General features: G+C 43.8%; 3 protein-coding genes across 3 annotated transcripts; 2 read left to right on the top strand and 1 right to left on the bottom strand.

Moving 5' to 3' along the window:
* The first annotated feature begins 1,844 nt into the window (after positions 1 to 1,844).
* On the top strand, positions 1,845 to 4,978 carry LOC109415453 (uncharacterized). Its single transcript, XM_019689329.3, has 6 exons — positions 1,845 to 2,253; positions 2,310 to 2,456; positions 2,522 to 3,293; positions 3,435 to 4,177; positions 4,258 to 4,360; positions 4,424 to 4,978. The coding sequence occupies exons 1-6, from the start codon at positions 1,987 to 1,989 to the stop codon at positions 4,921 to 4,923; spliced, it is 2,532 nt and encodes an 843-aa protein (XP_019544874.3). The 5' UTR covers positions 1,845 to 1,986; the 3' UTR covers positions 4,924 to 4,978.
* Positions 4,979 to 8,900: 3,922 nt separating this feature from the next.
* LOC109429926 (uncharacterized) lies at positions 8,901 to 9,834 on the bottom strand. Its single transcript, XM_019705930.3, has 2 exons — positions 9,367 to 9,834; positions 8,901 to 9,291 (listed from the first exon to the last, which is right to left on the bottom strand). The coding sequence occupies exons 1-2, from the start codon at positions 9,672 to 9,674 to the stop codon at positions 8,994 to 8,996; spliced, it is 606 nt and encodes a 201-aa protein (XP_019561475.3). The 5' UTR covers positions 9,675 to 9,834; the 3' UTR covers positions 8,901 to 8,993.
* An 8,317-nt stretch (positions 9,835 to 18,151) lies between these two features.
* Positions 18,152 to 21,804, top strand: LOC109429872 (A-kinase anchor protein 10, mitochondrial). Its single transcript, XM_019705858.3, has 3 exons — positions 18,152 to 18,360; positions 18,617 to 19,623; positions 19,788 to 21,804. Exons 1-3 carry the CDS (start codon positions 18,336 to 18,338, stop codon positions 20,760 to 20,762), a joined length of 2,007 nt encoding a protein of 668 aa, XP_019561403.3. The 5' UTR covers positions 18,152 to 18,335; the 3' UTR covers positions 20,763 to 21,804.
* Positions 21,805 to 22,332: the final 528 nt, after the last annotated feature.

The following is a 22,332-nucleotide window of genomic DNA, read 5'->3' as shown; positions in this document are numbered from 1 at the left end:
GTAAGATTCAACAAAAAAAACGGGAAATTAAATTAGTTCCATTTGAATATTTCTACTATTTATTTGATTTCATACGCATCACATTATACTTTTTGAGATTCGACCTAAATTCTCACTTTCGGTCACGTGGCTTTCGTGCAGATGATCCGCCAGGAAGTAATCGGTCGTAAAGCCCCGTGAAGGGCAAAAGTTCCGCACAAAAGAGATGCTTGGCCACCACAGACAGCAGCCATCGATGACGTCAGCTTCAGTTGCTGGTACGGAACATTACTGACAAACTCATCCTTTAAGGAAGTCAACAGTTAGTTGTTGCTGTCGAAGAGTCCTGGAGGGGTGAAAGCAACACCGGGGTTGCACCAATGGAAGAAGTGTTTCCAGGATTACTTCTTCTCCAGTTTCCTCCAGTGGATGATGAAGTGGACGTAGTTCGATGGCGATGATCAGCTGGACGTAATGCTTCTTAGCCGCATCACGTTTCATTTGTGAATTCTGCCACCGGTGGCCGCTGTTTGACTTTGGTCGTCTTGGTGCAGGACGACCTATCGGATGGCGTTTTTATAGTTTATAACGTGCTCGCAGTTTTTATTATTCACTGCGCCTACCTCGCTGTTGCTTCCGGTCGACTGCTGCGCTTCCGATGCACAATTGTCCTTTGTTTTCAGTACTCCTTCTACCGTCCATATCGGTTCCACATCGATGGTTGCCCCTGTCAGGCGTCACTCGATTCTCCTCTTTTACCTGTATTTCCGTTCCGTCCAAGTCGTTGCGCTTGCTCATACCGCGGCTGGTCAGAGTCTTTCAGGTTCCTATACTGCTCATAGTAAAAGATCTTCGGTATAACCATTTCGCCGGAGCTGAGGGTCTGGCAATTTACATCCTTCATTCCGGCTTTGGTGGCGAGAGAGTAGCACCCAGCACCATAGACTAATCTAATCGTAGCATCGTGTTGCAACTGACGACTACGGTTTATTGGAATAGGAGTCGCCCAGTGAGGGTAACAATGCGGAGGATGTTAGCGTTCGCCCTTTCTGTTCTGCCTTGTGGTCGTTTTGTCCGCTGAATTACCTTCAACTTGTCCTTCTCGATCCGGTCCACGGTAATGTTCGAGGCTCCGGTGAGAACGCACCCGGTCCTGCTCTGCTGTTCGTACCCGGTAGCTGCTGCCTATTCCGTTCCGCACTCCAACGATAATCATTGTCCGAATAGGTAAATATAAACAACGGCAGAACAGCGATGCCAGTAAAACAAAAAATGATCATGGTGGTACATTTGAAAGGTGTTGAAAAGGTGTCGAAAGGTGTTTTGGGTGTGTGAAATGGGTGTTTCTCACAAGGTGTCAGAGTTTCCAACCCCTTGGGTGTGGGGAAACTTCGGGTTTCAACCGCGACGATAATAAATAGATGTTTCAACTTATTCACTTTTTTCTCTTTCATTTCCTTTGCAACAAGAATGTCACGAACATCAACAAAAAAAAAAGCACGGAAAAAATCATAAGCTGAATAAATAATTAAAAATGCACGGAAAAAGATTGTTTCGGAATAGTGAATGGTTCAAACGTAAGAAAAACAGTATAATATATTGTTACATAAAGATCGGATGTAAATGTATAGTAGCTACCAATGTGCAAAGCTTTTAGCGAACCATTCCATTACAATACACTATATTGTAGCTGGTACACTGTATGGTAAAGGAATGGTTTTCACCAAATACCCTATGGTTAGTTTTTATCCGGGCTATTCGTCAGTTCGGCAAACTCGTCCGGATTTTTGGATATTTTATTAACATTACCTTCTCTCGAAATACTTTGAATCTCTTCGGCGCACGCATCGACGCCGCGACGTCGTTGACAACTAAACGTTGTTTACAATCTGCGTTCGTTCTCCGGTCGTGTTTACGAAAAAAGTGCATTTTTCGGCGAAATTATAACTTTTCCTCAGAATATTATGGTAATATTAGCTTGAACATCGGTTCTTCTCATCGAAAACCATGAAGCCCAGCCCCAAGAAGTCGAATTCCTCCAAGCTGAAACAACGGAGCAAATCCTCCAGCAATAGTGGTGGATCCAATTTGTCTTCGTCGGCAGCCGCAGCGAACGCCCTGAACAGTAGTAATTCCAACAGCATTGGAAACAATGTCGCCTCCGGTGGAAGCAGCATAGGGCACCATGTGCGTTCCTCCGCCGGGGCAACCGGAGGCAGTGACACCAACTCGTCGGGCAACGATGCCAATTCGTCCGCTGCTGGAAAGGATAAGGTGAGGAATCCTCAGGGAAGAATTTTCTAATTCTAATCTCGTTTTCTCATATTTAGGGATCGTACAAATCCTACGCCGGCTTCAGTTCCCGCTCAGTGCGCACCATTTGGGAACAGCATGACAAACAGGAGACTGAGGTGACCCCGGAAGTCTACACCAAGCTGGCGGAGGATACAACCTACAAGCTGTGGGAGTTGGCTAACGTAAGTTTAAATAATACCTAGGAGGGACGACATTTTACTCAGGTTTTGTTGATTTCCCTCCACAGAACATCAAAACCTACAGTCGCCACTCGAGCGGCCGGGTGACGTACGATCTGGTCAATGAGGTGCTGAAGGATTGTGACGTTCCGCCGATTGTGGGCGCCAACAACGAGCCGTGGGACAAGATCGAGTACGATGGCGTGTACTTTTTCAACTCGGACGAAGTGTTGGACCTGCGGGAGGAGTACATCAAGGACGTTTCGATGGAACAGAGCAACATCCCGGTGCTGACCACGTCCTGGATGGCGGAATCGGCCATAGCGGAGGATCTGATTGAGCTGTATAATAACATTTGCGACGCGATATACCTGGGGGACGATGAGTGCTTCGAGGAGGCAATCGGAATTCTGTCCACCAATGCGCACGTGCCGTCGTTGATGAAGCTCCTGCTGACCAAGGTCATCGAAATGCTGGGCTTCGAGTACACGGAATGTACCCTGGAACGGTCGCTACAGTTTTTGGAAGCATTGGTGCGGAACTACCACATCTCGCATTCGGATCTCACCTTGGAGCTCAGTCTGTTGAGTCAAATTTTCGTCAATCTCCTGCTGGGCGCGGCCAGCTTTATGCAGGAGGACAAATTTATTCCGGCTCAGCAGTTGAGCCACCTCGACTTGCAGCCCCAGTCACATACCTCGCAGCTTCAACAGCCTTTATCGATGAATCCAGCTGGTCCGGAACCATCGCCACAGAGTAGCAACATCGAACAGCACCAATCCGGCGGGTTCGGACATTCCACTGTTGTACCGATGACCATCATGGAGAACAATTTGCCAGGTGAGATATATGGCCTTGAAAATAACAGTTTTAGATGGCAGGAATTCAGGAGCCTCTCAGGATTGTGCTTAGCAAAATTGGAATTCTATTGGGCGTCCACAGTTCTGCCAGAAATGCTTTATGTTTGTTTTTTTTATGCAGGACCATCGGAAGATTCCAACAACTCGAACTCCAACGCCACGGAGGAACTGCTCCGCAGCATCGAAAACATCAAGGAAGGACCCGACGGTATCGACATCAACAACATCAAAGACGAGTACGAAGCGCTGTTCTCGATGGTTCAGGGCTTGGGCAAGCAGGAAGTCGGAGAAGAGCAGGAAACCCTCACCGGAAGCGACGGTTTCCAGATCAAAACCGAGTTCAACAACGAATTCGATCCTTCCGGTCAGAACTTTATGGTTCAGCAACATGTTCCAATCCTGACGGAGGCGGATATGAATTTCGACGTCAAGCCGGAGATGTCCGAAAAGCTGAAGCAGGAACCCGGTCCCCTGGAGGACCCCGATGACAACGTTAGTCTTCAGATGTCCGAAAGCAGCAACGGTGAGGTGATCAACCCGAATTCTACCACGCTGGAAAGCGAAAACATAACGACACTCATCTGTGCCGACTACCTGGCGGACGAGGTCAGTCGAGTGGTAGGATTGTGCTCGAGCAAGTGGGGCTTCCTGGAGCAGGAATGCACGTTTCTGCTGGTGGAACGATTACAGCGGTACTTCGGTGGCGGAGGCGATCGAAAACTGGACTCGATCGATTATCACTGGCTGTCGCGGGTGCTGCGGGGCTTGTGGTCCGTCGGGGAGTTTGCCTTCCGTGAGATGATACCGTATTTGGAGAAGATCGATCCGGAGCACGTTCCGGAGTTCGTGTATCCATATTTCAATGTAAGTTGTTTGGAGCGAATTTCTTGCTCTTTATCGTTTATTTTTCGAAGCTTGTCCTACCTAAGTCTAATCTTTTACAGAACACCGGGATGTTTCTTAGTGGTAAAAGCGATATCTTTCTCTACGAATACCTGTACGAGATCTGTGGAGATGGACTCATGCCATTCATGTTTCAATATGAACGTTAGTATATTTTCCTTACACGAAATGACCACGTATTCTAACCCAAATTTGTTTCACCAACAGAATATATCGAAGGCAAATACCACAAATTCCATCGTCTCCGCGACAAAGCCAACCAGAGCAAGAATTGCTACAAAATCCCCCCAAAAGTGCTGCTCCACGTCCATCCCAAACCCTGCCACCTGAAGCCACCGCCAACGATCCACGATTTCTTCCCGGACCGCACCGACAAGCAATTCCCCCAACCGACGCAAACTCCATCTTCGCGGTTCAACTTCCGCTTTGCCGGGTGCCGACCCGTGACATTGAAGTCCAACAAGGCACGCTTCACTTCCACAGGGCGATCGACGTCCGGGTCGTTGTTTGGCCTGGGTGCGCAGACAGAGAACCATGACCATGGCGGCGGAGGTGCTATGGGGCATCGTCCACCGTTGAAACAAAACGCCGGGCTGTTGCGCGGTTTCCAAAACAAGGTGATAATTGCTAGGAGGAAACTATTGCGCCCTGACACCAACCAGAGTCCTCCACGGCGGGTGTACTGCATTGGGTCTACGAATCTGTAGGATAGCGCGCAAGGTAAGGTAGGTTAACAAATAATACTTCATGTTGTACCATTTATGAGCCTGGTTTGTTGAGTTCGAAGCAGCCGAACCTCCCTGATTGGATGATCTACCATTGGTCCATTTAACGTTTTCACACTACCGCCACCTAGTGCTTGAGAGTAGGCATGAGAGTTCGTCACCTGGTCGTAGTCTCCGGCCAAATTCGAATGAAATGCACAGTTTAATCGAAACGCATACGCAGTTTTGCACACCAACTATCGTTCCATTGATCAGTCTGTTGAGTGTTACAATTTTTACTTTTGTGTTACATGTCCCATTTTAACTTGTAAGTATTGTCTCAAATTAAATTCACATTTGTAGTGCTCTTGCGTAATAGAGCAAGAGATTTATTGTGTCTCCTTTTGATGGCCTACATTCAGGTCATTTCGGGTAATGGTTAACTAGAAGACATGTGTAGACCATTCCCTAACAGGACCATTCTCCTAGACCAAACTCAAATTATGAAAGCAACTAACGCTGTGAAAAGGCAACCAGCCAGAAAAAAATACGATTACAGGATTGACTGATGGACCAACAACAAGTATGAAACCTCATTATCCTGTCATCGGAAACTGTTATCCATTGGGATAACAGAGCAAAATTGATGTTTTGTGTTGTTTGCCCAAATGTAGTGTCTTTTGCCTATATTACGTGATCCACTACAAGATGTTATATTTTAATATACATTTGTAGTGCTTCATTATTTCTTCGTAATATGAGCTTCCCAGAAAAAGCCGTTCTCGTTCATGATTTTCCATAGATTTGTGCGATACTGTCGTATGCCGCCTTTAAGCCGATGAACAGGTGCTACGTTCCGATCTGGCATTTCTAGAGGACTTGCCTTACGGTGATCATCAACATCTGATCCGTTGTCGACCGAACTAGTAACTTCCCACGAACTCATTCGTTGTAGGTGACGTGACAGACGACGGAAGATGATCTGGGATAGCACTTTGTAGGCAGCATTTAAATGGTGAACGCTCAGAAGTACTCACATTTCAAATGGTCGCCTTTCTTGTGACTAGGGCAGATTATACTCCACCGACAGCTGTTCGGCTTCCCAGATCTACTTACTTACTTACTTTCAGTCCTGAGCACCCACGGTGGTGCAGAGGGCCGAATGGGAAGATTTTCATCCTGGGCGATTGCCAGCCATCAGTCCAGGGTGGCCACCCAGTCGGGAATTTCGGGAAAACCGGGAAAAGCTCGGGAATTTGAAATCATCGGGAAAAAGTCGGGAAAACCTCGGGAATTGTTGATAGCCACCGGGAATTTCTAACACAGACACTCGGACAACTTTCCTAAAATTTATACAGTCTCCATAAGCAAAAGTACGAGATTCTTAGGGATATGCAATCAAAAACTGTTGAACTAAATAAGATAATACTGGCGTAAAAACCATATTCTTGGACATTAACATCTTGTCTTTCGAGTAATGACAATTAAAGTGAATCATAGTGATGTTACCTAACATCACATTTTGAACAATTTCAAAGATATTCTAGAGAACTTTCTGATGGAAAGACTGGTTGAGACAAATATCAATATTTATAAATTCATATGACACTTCTGAATTTCAGGATGTACATGTTCCAGAAAGCATCAAGCATCGTATTAAAAGTTTATAAAACAAAAAAAAATATATAACTTAATTCTAAAAAAAAAAGTCCTGGTACAATCTCTAAGAGAGTACTTGTGCCTTTGAGCGAAAAGTCCTTGAGAAATTCGGGTAGGATGCTGATAAAATTTTTGATTAATTTCTAAGAAATTCTTCATGTAATGTCAGAGGAAATTCAAATAAAAAATAGTGAAAATCTGGATGAGTAACTCTGCTGAATACATTCTTATAATTTAAAAATAATGAGTGAAAAATATTTGGAAGAATATATGAAGGAATTTTTAGTATCTGGTGGCATTCCCAAAAAAAAGGCCTAAATAGTGTAGATCATAAAAGTATTACTAATATTTTGTTTAAAAAATTCTGTCGTTTTTCATGAAGTTCATTGTTGTATTCTTTTGTTGAACTGGTGAAAAAAAGTTCGACGAAAACCGGAGTGAATTGTCGGAAAAATTCCTTTTTGTGTGAAGCTTTAGCATAAATTCCCGGTGAAACTTCTGGTTCAGGAAATTCTAGAGAATTTAGAGAATTCGTAGTTTCTACTTAAACTTCCAATTGAAATTCTCGCGGGAGTTCCAATGAGTATTCAAAAGCATTTGCAGCAATATAGTTGTATGATTGATGGAAGAATTCCCGAACAATCTGCCTCTAAATTTTGATGAAAATACGTTCTCAAAAACAAGTTTTTCAGGAATTCCTGGATAAATTACTGACATATCTAAAAATATAAGACTTTTATATTGCAATCGCTGATGAAATAACTCAATGCTAGACGATTATCAGACAAAATCTAAGATTTCTTTAACCTCTTAAATTTCTCCTAAAATTTACGATTTCAGCCTAAAAAACCTGCCTGACTTTCTGCAGTAGCCATTTACGCTACCATAAAGTACACTGATTTCACCATAAGATTTTCCTGAAAATTGTTTCCAAAATTCTCTCATGAGTAATCTTTCCAGATATTCCGCCAAAAGTTCATCTAGAATGTTTTTTCTGGGTATTCTGTTTCCCAAAAGTACTTACCATGAATTTTTGGAAGAGACTTTGAATGTTACTAAGAAATCCACCTATTATTAGATTCGTACAACAAATCCTACAATCATAGTGTTTTCTCTAGGAATTTCGACCCCCTATGATTATCCTCTTTATTTTTGTTTTCTTAAATAACTGCGTAATTAGTACTAGATGTCATCTATAAATTTAACGATTTTTTTATGAAGATGTCGTAACTTCAATGCCCATCATTAGATACGAGACAATCTGATGAAACAACACATGACTTAGCTAAATATTTAGTAAATTAGCTATAAACTTATTTTAAGGGTCATATGAACACAATGTTAAATCCAAGGATTTGAAAACATTCAACATTATTTATCTTAAATGTTTCTTAGTAGGTTACGTTTAATTTTCCCTGTAAATCATTATATTTCAGAATCGGGAAATTTTTTAAAAAGCTACCGGGAAAACCGGGAAAAACTCGGGAATTTTATTTGCCGCTCTGAGTGGCCACCCTGTCATCACCTTGAATTGTGGCCAGGTCAAATTCCTGTCGACTTGCTTGATTTCGTTGTTAAGGCTGCGCCGCCATGAGCTTCTGGGTCTGCCTCTGCTGCGATGTCCTGCTGAGTTCCAATCTAACGGTTGCTTGCAGATTTCGCTTCCGCCCCTTTGTGGATTGTAGCTGACCCACCTCCACGTTCGCTTCCGAATGTCTGTCGCTATAAGCTTTTGATGACATCGACGATGGAGCTCCGCGTTGGAGATCCATTTTTGAGGCCAACGTATACGAATTATATGATTGTGCTACTTTTCCCCAAATGCCGGTTCCCCGAATGGCCCGTTTCCCCGAAAAGACTATACCTACATTTGATGCACGTTAACGCCTCACCTCGAAAGTATCACCATCTATCGTAAGACGGCTATCAATGCTTGCCGTGCCTCTCCCAGCTCCACCTACAAGCAACAGGTGATTGTGAAGTTCTGCCATCGTTCCACATAATCTACCGATCATGTCTATGTAATCCCCGAAGTAATCAAGTTGACAGAATCTGTTGAACTTCGTATCCCGGATGCAACGTTCGGCTCGCCGCATGATATTTTTTGGCGCAATGTTGAATTGCCGGTCCAAGCACAACCCTGAAGCACCCTGATGCGGTGTTCTCCGTCGACATTCGAACAAATTGGAGAGTTAAGAAGATAGCTACCTACTGGTGTGAAACTCGGATCTACGCCGCCTCATTGAAATGTAGTTTCCTTTTGGGTTCATGATTTTAATTTTATTTTGTAAATTGTGTATTTAGTAGTACATACTGGGTTCACCGTGCTATTATAAGAAAAAAATAGAGCATAAACAAACCAAGCATTTTTCCAAGAAAGCTATCTCATACGAATGATCTATTCCCGCGGCTACCTATACGTTCAAGCAAGCCGTTGACTTATACGAGTAAGAACCGCCCACTGTAGGGCCGTACTCATACCGAACGGCTTCGATGTATCTTCTTTGAAAGTTCACATTAGTACGATAGTTCGAATTCACTCTCCAGTATGCCTTCCGCTCCAGCTCCAGCTGACGTTCACCGGTACAGTTGACTGGGACCTGCCGCTGAGCCAAATACACGCTCGTCACGCAAGTTAACTTGCCTGTCGCTGCCGAGGCGAATTCAGAAGCAATGGTTTCGATTGTACTGCCTGTCAGCTCCTCGCGACGTCTGCGTGGGTTATAATGCGAAATAGGGATTGATTAGCCTTTCAAGCACATCGAAGCGACCGAGAGCTATACTTACACCTTCACTATGTACTGGTCGAACACGTGCAGACGTAGATCATCTTCCAGGGTCTTGTAGACGATTGCTCCCACTAGATACGATTTACCGCTGGGATTGATGATCGGTACATTGTTGTTGCTATCGTGCCCTGGATCACGCCGCCATTGTTGCAGTGGTGGGGGACGTACGATTGTCGGTTGTTGGACGGACAGCAGCGTCTTTGGGCTGTCCACTGATGAGGCGTAGCTGGCCAAGTGGCGCAAACGACGCCGCCGTTGCCCGTAATTAAGGGCGGCTAACCGCTTTTTGCCACGAGTCGGGGTCATCACAAGGCAGGGTAATGTGATTTGCCAAAAGAAAACACTGCTCTCTATTGGGTATTGATATGCATAAACTGTACTAGAAATAAAGCAGTGACACAATAGTGTATAGAGATGACAGTAGACAAAACTCACACACGACCGGTTTCATGTTAACCTAATAAATACCGACTTTTCATACTTTTCAATGAAAATTTTCATGAAACAAACATTAGCAGTTTTTTTTTCACTTAATCTTCAGTATACCTAGTTTTTTCTTTATTTTTTTTTTTCAACAAAAACTGGATGAATCCCTTAAAAAAAAATGTTAAGGAATAGAGGACAGAGAGCAAGACAAAGAGTGTAAGAGCTGTTTTTTGTGAATGTGTAACTGTTACACATTTTTGGTGTGGTCTGGAAATTATGCACTTATTAGTAGGGCTTACGGGCTGCAAAACGGTGAGTCGATAAGGAAAGCGTCCAACATAGCTCTGGTCCTCACAAGTTGCTACCTCATGCTTCCACGGGTCAAGCGATGACAAAGACCGCCAGCTAAGAGTTGTGTGCTTAGCTGGTAGTGCAGCCTGGGCACTGTTGTCCTTCTGACTTCAGCTAGATTGATGAGGTACGATCTGAGCGTCTGTTCACCAAGGAGATGTAGCTCAAACAGCGTCTGTTCTGGCATCCAGCGGCTGAGTAAGAAACGCTGCACCACGCCCAGCTAGATCCAAGGTGGTAGGCCCATCAGCGTGGTCGTCCCAGTGTTGGTTGGGACGTTAAACAGAACTGGCACGATGGCCCTCCGGCGAGACAGGAGTGTTGGCGTAGGCCCAATAAGCCACCCGTAAAAATCCCCATTGCGGATAACATAGGAGAAAATACGACTCGATACCATCGGCAAAGACCCACGCGACGAAATAACAGGCTGACCAGATAGTAACAAGATAAAAACGGGACATATGAGCATAAAATACGGGACATATACAAAATGTTTAAGGCTGAAATTAAAAATTGTTTCATATACACATTAGGGAAGGATTATGTTATATACAAATTCGTGTACTCTTATAAAAGCAAAATACATAAGAAAATTTTCAAGTGAAAACAAAGTTTTGAGACCACTCAAGTTATCTTTGAAATTATGTTAATGCAACAAACATTATTGCTGTACAGCAGACGAATTAGACGCTTTTAAACTTTATTTTAAAAACTTTGGCAGAATAAGCTGTTATTCAGCTGTTATTGTTACTTGAGAAGGAATCAATCGAACAATTAAAAAGGTAAAGCGTACAAAAGATAAATAATTATAAAACAATGAGAAGACAAAGAAATTAGATGTTTTTGCGCAGTTATAAGTGATTTTCGACAAAATTTAATTTTGAAGACAATTGAAGATAGTATCACAGACAAACAGACGTAACACCTTGAACGATTTTCATGGAAATCCATCGCCCAGTTCACACTACCATCACCTGGTGGAAAAGTTGCACGAATCACTGTGTTGTGCCATATCGTCAACAGAAGGCGCTAGTGTGAAACGTCAAACGCATAGAAAAACGACGCGTGCGCCTCTGGTTGTGAAAACCACAACTATGAAAATTTAAAATGATCGTTAAAAGCGTGGTCGATGGAAATTTCGCAAGTGTTACGTCTGTTTGTCTGTGATAGTATGATTCATAACCGGTTAGAAAATAAGAGTTGTCTTAGTTAAAGTCCACATCACATTTTTTTTCATAATTTTATTTGCCTCCCAATTCTTATATTTTTGGCTAAAAGTCAGAGAAGCCATTTTCATGTGATAAGAGCATACAAATTTGAAAAACTTTCGAAATTTAAGTCGCACCAAAACAATTATAAGAATATGTCTCGAAGTTATAATATTTTTTGTTTCATTATTTTTTTTTTGCAATTGAAGAATGACTGAAAATGCTAAAAACTCTGTATGTTTATTTTTGAATGTAATTATTTTATGATAGTCGTAGTTTGATCTATTTTTATTTTTTCTTCATATTTATGGGCAACTATTTTAGGAGACATTTATGAGATTCTTTCAACAAATATTTTCATTTTTCGTATTTTAAGTCTGAAATCTCCGATCATGTAAAAAGTGTTGATGTCATCAAGGCCCTCGATAAATCACATTATTGGAATGATTATGTTTTTTATCTTCAACTTTTTTCTGCATGACTTAATAATTTCATTTAAAAATGATTCGTTGACTTAGAAAAAATAGAGAAATTAACATTTTACTCTAGTAAATTCCTGTAGAGTTTCTGAATAATCTAAAAGGTATATTCCAATGTTGAAAATTTGATTAAAAGCACGAAAAACCTCTTGAACTGTAAATTTCAGTAAGCTCTTAGGAAATATTTCTTATACTTCAAATCATTATTATTTAACTCGAAATTTTAACAGGAAAAACCTTTACATGCTAATCAAGAAATATCTGTTTCCTTGAAAAGAGTAATGATAGAAACATATTTCGAAACATTGTCTTAATAAGTCAAACATAACTTTTTTTCCTCTGTTAACACAATGATGCTCGTTTTCCGAAAAATACGGGACATTTTGACCTTTTTCCTCAATACGACGGGACAACCCTAAAAGGTCATAAAAACGGTACTGTCCCGTTGAATACGGGACGTATGGTCAGCCTACGAAATAAGGACTACGATTGGAAACTTGGAACATGGAACTGCAAGTCACTAGGTTTTGCAGGATGTGACAGGATAATTTACGACGAACTACACTCCCGTTCAAAAGTTTGGGGTCACCCCCTCAAAAACATGTCATTTTTTTAGGCCCATATCTCCGCCAATTTGCGTCCGATTTCAAAACCCTAGGTTTCATTCAAAAGATAATAAGTCAAAGAAACTTTGAACATGATTTAAAAGAAACTTTTTCAAAAAATTTTGTATGTAAACTTAACCCAAAGTTGCCAAATTTTCTAAAAAATGAGTATAAACTTACGGCAGTGTCGCTGGAAGTTGGGTCGACCAAATTTTAAGATGAGAGCGGTAATATGACCCATTTTCTATTAGCTTTCAACTGCTTTTTACAGAACTTAGCTAAAAAATCTAGAAAAAAAGTTATTAAGTAAATTAATCCTTGATGTCGTCGACCAAAAGTTTGGGGTCACCCCCAGGGGGCCAGCAAAAGGCAAAATCCCCGTAGCTCACAACAAAAACACGTTCAAAATTGTTTGTGCTGAAAACTGATGCGTTACACAATTTCTTACTGATTTATTTGCTATCTTCGCGTTGTCGTGTAATTTCGAACGATTGCACGCCAAAATTTTCGTAACCTTTTGCTAGTTTTACACGTTTTACTTAAGTAATAACTTATGATAATGACTAATTCGCAGATGTCGTGCACTTCCCAGATCTGTCAGAGTGCCCAAAAGTGTCAATTTCCCAAACATGTCAAATTCATGTGGGCTACGGCACATCTATTCGTGGTTGACGTCCGCGCTACCCCGCTGGTCACCCCTCAAAATGCTGTATCGGCCAAAAGTTTGGGGTCACTATCGTAAAACATGGAAACGTAATTTGTTGATATCTTTGTCATCTTTCATTCAATTTTAATTCTTCTTGGCTTATTTGAAACAAAATGAATGATACTTACTGCATAGACATTGAACCACACATATTTGTTGAAATTTACATACTAAAACCACAGAGAAACAGACGTAACACTTGGAACAAATTTCATTAAAAAACATCGTCACGCAAACGTAATCGCCCAATGCTAAACGTACTGTGCTTGGCCGGGCCACCACTAGATGGCGGTAGTGAGCAAACGTCAAACAGGAACAAAAACGATACCAGCGCCGCGAGTGGCCAATCGACCTACTACTGAATATTTGAACCAACCGTTATAAAGGTGATCGATGGGAGACGATGAGAGTGACGTCTGTTTCTCTGTGCTAAAACTTAACGTAAAGTTGCCTCATTTTTTGAAGCGTGGTAAAATGTGCTAACTTTACATAACATTTTTATATACAAAAATCGTTAAATACGTTAAATTGAAGACATCAAACGTAAATTTAGGTAATTATCTTTGAAATGAGCCAAAAATAATTAAAATTGAACTATAGATGACGAAGATATCAACAAATCACTTTTCCATGTTTTACGAAAGTGACCCCAAACTTTTGACCGATACATCATAATGAGGGGTGACCCCAAACTTTTGGTCGATGACATCAAGGATTAATTTACTTAATAACTTTTTTTCTAGATATTTTAGCTAAGTTCTGTAAAAAGCAGTTGTAAGCTAATAGAAAATGGGTCATATTACCGCTCTCATCTTAAAATTTGGTCGACCCAACTTCCAGCGACACTGCCGTAAGTTTATATTCATTTTTTAGAAAATTTGGCAACTTTGGGTTAAGTTTACATACAATTTTTTTTTTGAAAAAGTTTCTTTTAAATCATGTTCAAAGTTTCTTTGACTTATTATCTTTTGAATGAAAACTTAGGGTTTTGAAATCGGACGCAAATTGGCGGAGATATGGGCCTAAAAAAATGACATGTTTTTGAGGAGGTGACCGCAAACTTTTGAACGGGAGTGTACATCCCCGCTACTTCGACATCGTGGCTTTGCTGGAACTTTGTTGGACTGGGCAGAAAGTGTGGAAAAGCGGGCATCGAGCGGCTACTTTCTACCAAAGCTGTGGCACCACCAATGAGCTGGGAACAGGATTTATAGTGTTGGGCAAGATGCGACAACGTGTGATCGGGTGGCAGACGATCAACGTAAGGATGTGCATGTTAAGAGTTAAGGACCGTTTCTTCAACTACAGCATCATCAACGTCCACTGCCCACACGAAGGGAGACCCGATGACGAGAAAGAAGCGTTCTACGCGCAGTTAGAGCAAACATACGATGATTGTTCGCCGCGTGACGTGAAAATCGTTGTCGCCGACATGAACGCGCAGGTAAGAAGGGAGGAAATGTACAGACCGGTAATCGGGCGAAACAGCCTGCACGCCGTATCGAGTGATAACGGCCAGCGATGCGTACACTTTGTCCACCCACGATTTGTACTGAGAAATCTACGAACCACAGACACCCAACGGGTGGTCCAAGGTGCCCGGCCTTCAAGAAAGCCGCAGGGAACAAATCACAGTGCAGCTAACGGAGCTGAACCTGAACCACTGTGATGCGGCTCAGCAACTGCTTTGTCAGGCAGTTTCTGAGTGGAAGTCGGATATCGCCATCATAGCAGACCCTTACCGTGTACCCGACGGCAACGGCAATTCGGTCGCGGATGGGTCCGGTAAAATGGCGGCGATATGGACGACGGGTAAATACCCCGCCCAGGAGTTGGTGTCTAACTGTCTACTACCTATGAGGGCTTCGTGGTCGCCAAAGTAAACGGGGTCTTCTTCTGTAGCTGTTATGCGCCTCCGCGTTGGCCGATCGAGCAGTTCACGCAGATGCTTGACTGTATGACGACCGTGCTGACAGGGCGAAGGCCGGTGGTAATAGCGGGTGATTTCAATGCCTGCTGGGCCGTGGAATGAGGAAGCCGTCAGATCCTGCTAGAGACGCTGGCCATGCTAGATGTCGATCTGGCTAACGTCGGTACCAAGAGTACCTACAGTCGGAACGGTGCGGAGTCAATCATTGACGTTACTTTTTGTAGTCCTGGCCTAACAAGTAGTTCGAACTGGAGAGTAGACGATGGATACACTCATAGCGAGCACCTGACGGTTCGCTACAGTATCGACTACAACAACAGCAGGCAGCGGGTAGAGCAAGAGGTGGCTAGGCCAAGGCCAAGCCCTCGCAAGTGGAAGACATCATACTTCGAAGAAGGGGTATTTAGGGAGGCGCTCCGCCATAAGCGAAACTTGGTTTAGACGGCGACGAGCTGGTAGCGGTGCTCTCACGTGCGTATGATGCGACCATGCCTAGGCGAGACCAGCCTAGAAATAGGAGGCAACCGGCTTACTGGTGAACCGACGCGATCGTGGAGTGATGCCTACAGGATCGTTATGGTCAAGACGAGAGGTGTAATGGCTCCTACAGAGCAATCTCCAGAGATGTTGAAGGGGATCATCGAAGGGCTTTTTCCGCGTCATGATCTTAGTCCTTCGCCTCCTTTCGTAGGACAGCCGGGGACTGGCGCTAGCGATGAGGAGAAGGTCATCGATGTGGAACTTGCGGGGGTAGCAAAGTCTCTTAGCGTAGGCGCGTAGGTAAGGCCCCAGGTCCGGACGGAGTTCCGAATCTGGCCTTAAAAGTAGCTATTGCAGAGGCTCCCGAGATGTTCAGGACTGCTATGCAGAAATGCCTGGACGACGGAGTTTTCCCAGAAGCTTGGAAGAGGCAGAGCCTGGTACTATTGCCAAAGGCGGGGAAACCACCCGGAGACCCGTCGGCATATAGACCAATATGCTTGATAGACACGGCGGGGAAGGTGTGCTCGAAAAGATCATCCTCAATAGAATGTTGAGGTTCACCGAGGGCGAAAATGGTCTTTCGAGTAACCGATACGGCTTCCGGAAGGGGAGGTCCACCGTACACGCTATCTTGTCGGTTACAAAAACCGCCGAGAAAGCACTCGAGCCTAAGAGGTGGGGAATTCGTTTCTGTGCGGTAGTGATTCTGGAGGTTAGGAATGCGTTTAATAGCGTCAGCTAGTCTGCTATTGCCGATGCGCTCTCTCGTCTGAGAATACCGGGGTACCTGTACAAGATTCTCGAAAGTTACTTTCAGAACCGAGTACCAGTAATGGGTCGGAAGTGCTTTCACATAACCTCAGGAGTCCCGCAAGGTTCCATCCTGGGTCCGGTGTTAAGGAATGTTCTGTACGACGAGGTGTTGAGGTTTGAGTACCCAGTGGGAGTGGAGATTGTCGGATTTGCCGACGACATTACGCTCGAAGTCTACGGTGAAACGATCAAGGAGGTGAAGTTGACTACCGGTCACTCGATCAAGGTTGTGGAGGCGTGGATGCGGTCCAGGAAATTGGAGCTGGGTCACCACAAGACTGAGGTGACGGTTGTTAACAACCGGAAGTCGGTGCAGCAGGCGGAGATCAGTGTAGGTGAGTGCAGTATCTTGTCAAAGCGCTTCGTCAAACACTTGGGCGTGATGATCGACGATAAGCTTACCTTCGGTAACCACGTCGATTATGCCTGTAAAAGAGCCTTCACAGCTATTGCAGCACTGTCCCGAATGATGTCCAATAGCTCTGCGGTGTACGCCAGTAAGCGCAAGCTTCTGGCTAGGACACAACTCCGGACAATTTGGTCCAGAGGATGTGTAGGGATGAGTTTACGCCGTTTCAACGGCTATCACCTATATCGTCTGGGAGCTACAGAGGAGGTGGCGCGTGGACTCGGAGAATGGCTAGTCCAGATGCAGTACAGGGTCCAGGGGTTCCGAGTCGGTTTCGTAGGTCATACCGGTGCCCTGCGGTGAAGATCGACCCTTACAGCGATTAAGTGGCCGTGGAGAGGAAGTCGCGGTAGTGGTGCTTGTTGAAAGTTAGGTAGGCAATATTGTTGGTAGGTACAATTGTTGCAGAGATGACAGAGGTATATTATTATGAAAGAAGATTGTTAAATTGTATTGGAATAAAGGGAGTGTCGATTGCTGATTGAGGTATCAGTCGGCAGCCGTCTGGTTTGATGGAAGGTGTCTTGCGTTCTTTTTATTTATTATTAAGAAACGGTCACCGACGGAGCTAGCCTCACTATGGCCGTCATGGCCATGGTGGACTAGCTTCCAACAGTGCTGTCGTGGCGTCAGTCTACTGCACCCATGGGTTGGGTCCGAGCCCGCGGTTGGAAAGGGGTCCCCGGCAATCAGTTCTTGATGTCTGCCAAGCAGTTGGGCGCGGGCGGGGTTGACCCTACCCGCTTTCCGAGGACAAAGGTGAGGACTACTCGGGAAACTGGCTAAGCGCCAGCATGCTACCGTGACAGACTCTCCAAAGCGAGTCATCAATCTGCATCAACTGCAGGCCACGCAGCTAACCTTGAGGGTGCGATGTGCACTAGTCCCTCTCTGAAGCAATAATGCCTTCTTGGTGGTTCCGGAGAGACGATGGGTTTGGCGACTATAGGAATATTTTTTAGTGGGTCCAGAAGCCCTTTTGCAGGCATATTCTACGTGGCTTCCGAATTTCAGCTTATCGTCGATCATGACTGGAAACTAATTGTTTAACTAAGCGGGCCCCACACGAGCATCAACACTTCATCTATATAAGTACTTTTTGTCGGAATTTTCATCAAACACAAGGTATTTTTAATGTATTTTTTGGAAAATCTTTCGATTGAGTCGCAGGTTTGATGAAAATTCCAACAAAATTGTTGGCAACATATAATATTGTCGATAAATATTGATGAAGTATTGATGCTCGTGAGGGACCGCTAAAGAGACATGAAAACCTTTTCATCGCAAAGGTCTTTTCGAACATTGCGCGACCCCTCGAAATATTTATTTATTTTTCTTCCTTTTTCGCATGCATTCTTTCTTGCGTTTGACGTTTGCGGAATTTTTCTTATTACGTCTCGCGTAAAGTTTTCGGGAACGCCAGTGCGGAGCAAAAAAAACCATTGATTTTTCTAGTAAAATACGAAAAAATCATGTAAAATTGAGTTAATTAGTCGCGGAAACAGTAGTCCATTGTTCAATCTTCAACGGAAGATTGAAAATCCATACCGCCGGAGGATGTTGCAGTTCCTGAAAAAGTCTGGTAAGTTTTGTGTCGCTGGCGAAAAGTAGGGCCAAATCGTGATCGTCGTCATCATCTTGTGATCATTAGTAGGGGGCTGGCCCGACCGCTCCTCCCAACCCCACCCCCTTTTTTTCCGCGATGATCATGATCATGACATTGTTTTTGTTATGCTTATTCAATCAAGAGGGCGATCAAATCAAAATGATGACGGTGGGGCGATGATGGGAGAAAACTTTCTATTTTGTTTTCGTTTTTCTCTTTGCGCCCATTTCAGCTGTGTCTCGGAAAAACTCCGGCAGCGGCAGCAATTTGGCGCATCAGGAAGAAAACATAAATAACAAGTCATCATCATCGGCAGCGAAATCGACAACGAGCGATGATGTCATTGACGGCGCTGCTAATGAATGCAAACCGGCTAGCGATGAGCAAGCCTTACTAGAAGCGGAACTTTATTGGCTGGAACGGTGGAATAGTGTGCCGGAAGTTAGATCTCGGTTGTCTCGAACCCTGCTGGACATTTTGGCCGAGCAAAGCTGCATCTGCTACTTTGTCCAATTTCTGGAAACGAAAGATGCCCTTCCGTTGGTGAAGTTCTGGCTCGATGTGGAGAGTTTCAAGGCAGCTGCCAGTGCGGATTATGCACGGGGTTGTGATGGCCGAAATGGTAAAGGTCCTGGGCATCGTGGTCTGCAGAGAAGTGTGTCCTCGGACGGGTACGATAGTTTGTCCTACTTAAGCGTGGATTGCGATTCCATATCCACTTACTCGGAAAATGCTTTCGATGATGGAACGACTACAACGGATGACGTTGATCACAGTTGTAGGACCTCTAACAACTGCACTCCGATTCCCCCCGCCCTTGAGGTAGTCCTGGAGGAAGAGAAACGACCCGCGGAAGATGATGACCGGAAGCAAATCTTAGAAGTGTGCAACCTTACCATGCGCCAGTCATTGACGGACGACGAAAAGACTCAAATCTGCGCCTCGAACAAGCTGAAGTTGGAGGAACCCAACCCTACGCCCACAAGCAAGGACGAAGGATTCAACTCCCTCGTCAACTCGGACGCGGTACGAATCTATCGGAAGTATCTGGTAAGCAACTCGCCGTGCTACATCGAGATGCCGGCGACGATTCTGTCGCACATTTCGTTGGCTCTTTGCGGCGGAAGTTGCAGTGAAGAGATCTTCAACGAAGCGCAACAGTATCTGGTGGATGTAATGGAGAAGTCATACCTGAATGCATTTCTGGAGAGCAGCTTCTACAGTAAATATACTTTTGAGGTGAGTTTTTATTGTTGATTTTCGGAATTTGAGTTCAATTACCAAACTGATGGATAAAACTATGGAAGACCTAGGGTGGGGCATTTGACTCACTTGTCCATAAGACGTATTTTTTGATACACACCATGTATCAGCGAATAATCTTATATAATTGCATTTTCTAGGTTCTCTCGAGCGAAAGCCTAACTCTGAAGGACATCCTCTGCAGCGAGATGGCTCTGTTTTACTTCATGGAATATCTAGAGCAGAAAGGTAAGCGCCACATCCTGGAGTTTTGTGTGACAGCTAGCCACTTCCGCCGTAGTGCCGAAAACAGCCAAGCCCAGGCCGATGCCGTGGTGTTGTACGAAAAGTATTTCTCGCTACAGGCGACCTGTCCGTTAAATGTTAGTGATAAGATACGATTCCTGGTTGAGGAAGGGATTTGCTCGCAGGACGCCGGGACGATCAAAAACTGCTTCGAAATGCCTTCCAGGGTGATTGAACGATTCCTGGAGAAACGATATTTCCAGGGATTCTTGAAATCTCAACTCTACAAACAGTATTTGGCCGAGTTGCTGGGGAAGATCAAGACAGCCGGAGTCGGTGAGTCCACCGGAAGCAGTATGGGAATTCTAGCGGGCCGTAAGCAGATATTCTTCAGCGATCGTAACCGAACGACCAACAATCAAAGGCGTGGCCATCGGAAAACCTTCTCGGATGTGACAAGCGAAAGAAGCGGTCGGGCAAAACAGTTCGTTTCCTCTCAGAACACCCTCCTGGCCATGTCCGATACGAGCTTCCATCGGAAGCGGACCAACACCGTCGGAACGGCCACCGGAACTGACATCATGCAAATCGATTCCCGTCAACTGTACAATCCGGATCTCCTATGGAGGCGAAACTCGGTGGCCGGGCTGACGTTCGGCCGGGTCGACGCTCTGGGGCGGTACGAGCGAGATTTCGACATCGTGGAACCGCCCCAGGACGACGATCGGTGGAGCAAAAACCGACTGAAGAAGGCGATGCGAAAGCTGGTCAATCTACCGGAGGACAAAGCCCAGGAGGAACTGGCCTGGCAGGTGGCGGAGATGATTGTCAAGGACATCACCAGCGTCACGATGAGCGGTGGCAGCGAAGGGAGCAACGCTCATACGTGATCGTGGTGTCCTCGCTCTCTTTTTCTTTATATTCTCTTTTATTCCAATTTGCGAGTATTTCTCATATCGTTCGTATTTTAGTCTTTACTATATGATTATTGCATAGTTTATCGTTGGTTGGAATTTTGTTTTACCATACGTCCATTTTGTTAACTCGAATAGGCATCTTTATGTTCGTTTAGGATTTTTTTTGAAGATTTTATCTCTTTGTTTTTCTCTTTAGGTAATTATTTATGGTTGTCGCTAATGAGCAACCGAAAACAAAATATTTTCAAACATTGTGGTTACCACATGCAATCGAACAAATAAACTCTCTTTCTTTAACTCTTCAACTCATAGGATATAAATTGAAACTCTAATGGTGCTTGATAACATTCGTAACGAAAACTACACTACATCTCCTACAAATATCTATTAATAACCACCATCCTTTACTTAACTAACTAAGAACTCAGTCAGTAGTCACTGTATGTTCACAAACCGTAAGAATCTGATTCAATTCGAGTCCGGAAGGTACACTGAAAGTTTTTATAGATTTTCCCTTTGTTTCAAAGAACTCTGATCCATCTGATTTTTTTAAGTTGCATCCTCAAACATACTTTCGGATTCCATGATTTTCTAAATTTTTGTAAGTTACTGTACTGTACTATACTAAAAGTATTTCACATAATCCGTGCATCGTTTTCGTTTGGTGATGCTCTGAGTAAACAAATAAAATGAGAGAATGATGAATTGCGCGTGCCAATCTTTCGGAAGAGTTGATCTATTAGGTATACAATAGGTATGCTGATCTAGCGTGGACAGAACAATGAGCACAGATATTTTTATATTTTATTTTGGATTCTAAAATTTTACTGAGAATGCGAGTTAAGTGTCGAAATTAGTTGTGAAAAGACGTACTAGAGGTATGTGAATGTAGAAATTATGTAGAACTAAACTACATAACCGTGACAAAGAAGACAGTAGTGATAAGAGATAAGGCACACTAGCGACAAAGATGATGTATATCTAGAATTCTAATAAAGAGTACTCAAATATAGAAGTTTGTAAAGTTTTTGTTTAACGCTCTAGCTTGAAGAAGACGAACATTCTGAGATCAGTGAACCACTTAGCTTAACCACGAGCTTAAACATCACCGACCGCCCGTAGTTGCTACTCATGGGCGAAACTTCGGATTCTTTCCAGGGGGTGCACTACAAACAAATATTCCTTAGTTCATCCATTCATCTTTCATTGCCCCATATCTTACAGCCACGCATTCAGATTCTAGGGGGTGCCTGGCATTTCCGATTCCGTGCCGGATGATCCTGTATGGACCATATTGTCACGCTCCGTATCATCCTGGAGCAAGTTAATGAATTCCAAGTGTCTCTACCTGGTGTTCATTGATTACAAAAAAGATTTCAACCGTCTCAATCACGAAAACATGTGGGAGACCCTTAGGCGCAAGAGTTTCCCTGAGATAATTCGTACAGAGTATGGTACAACGGTGTCCTGTCCGATCCCATCCGGGTCGTTGCTGGAGTGAGACAAGGATGTATACTATCACCGTTACTGTTCCTCATCGTAA

The sequence above is a fragment of the Aedes albopictus genome, chromosome 2 (assembly GCF_035046485.1).
Source record: "Aedes albopictus strain Foshan chromosome 2, AalbF5, whole genome shotgun sequence".
In the NCBI taxonomy this organism is placed as follows: domain Eukaryota; kingdom Metazoa; phylum Arthropoda; class Insecta; order Diptera; family Culicidae; genus Aedes; species Aedes albopictus.
Note: the sequence above shows the minus strand (reverse complement) of the source record. Positions and strands in the feature narration are given on the sequence as shown.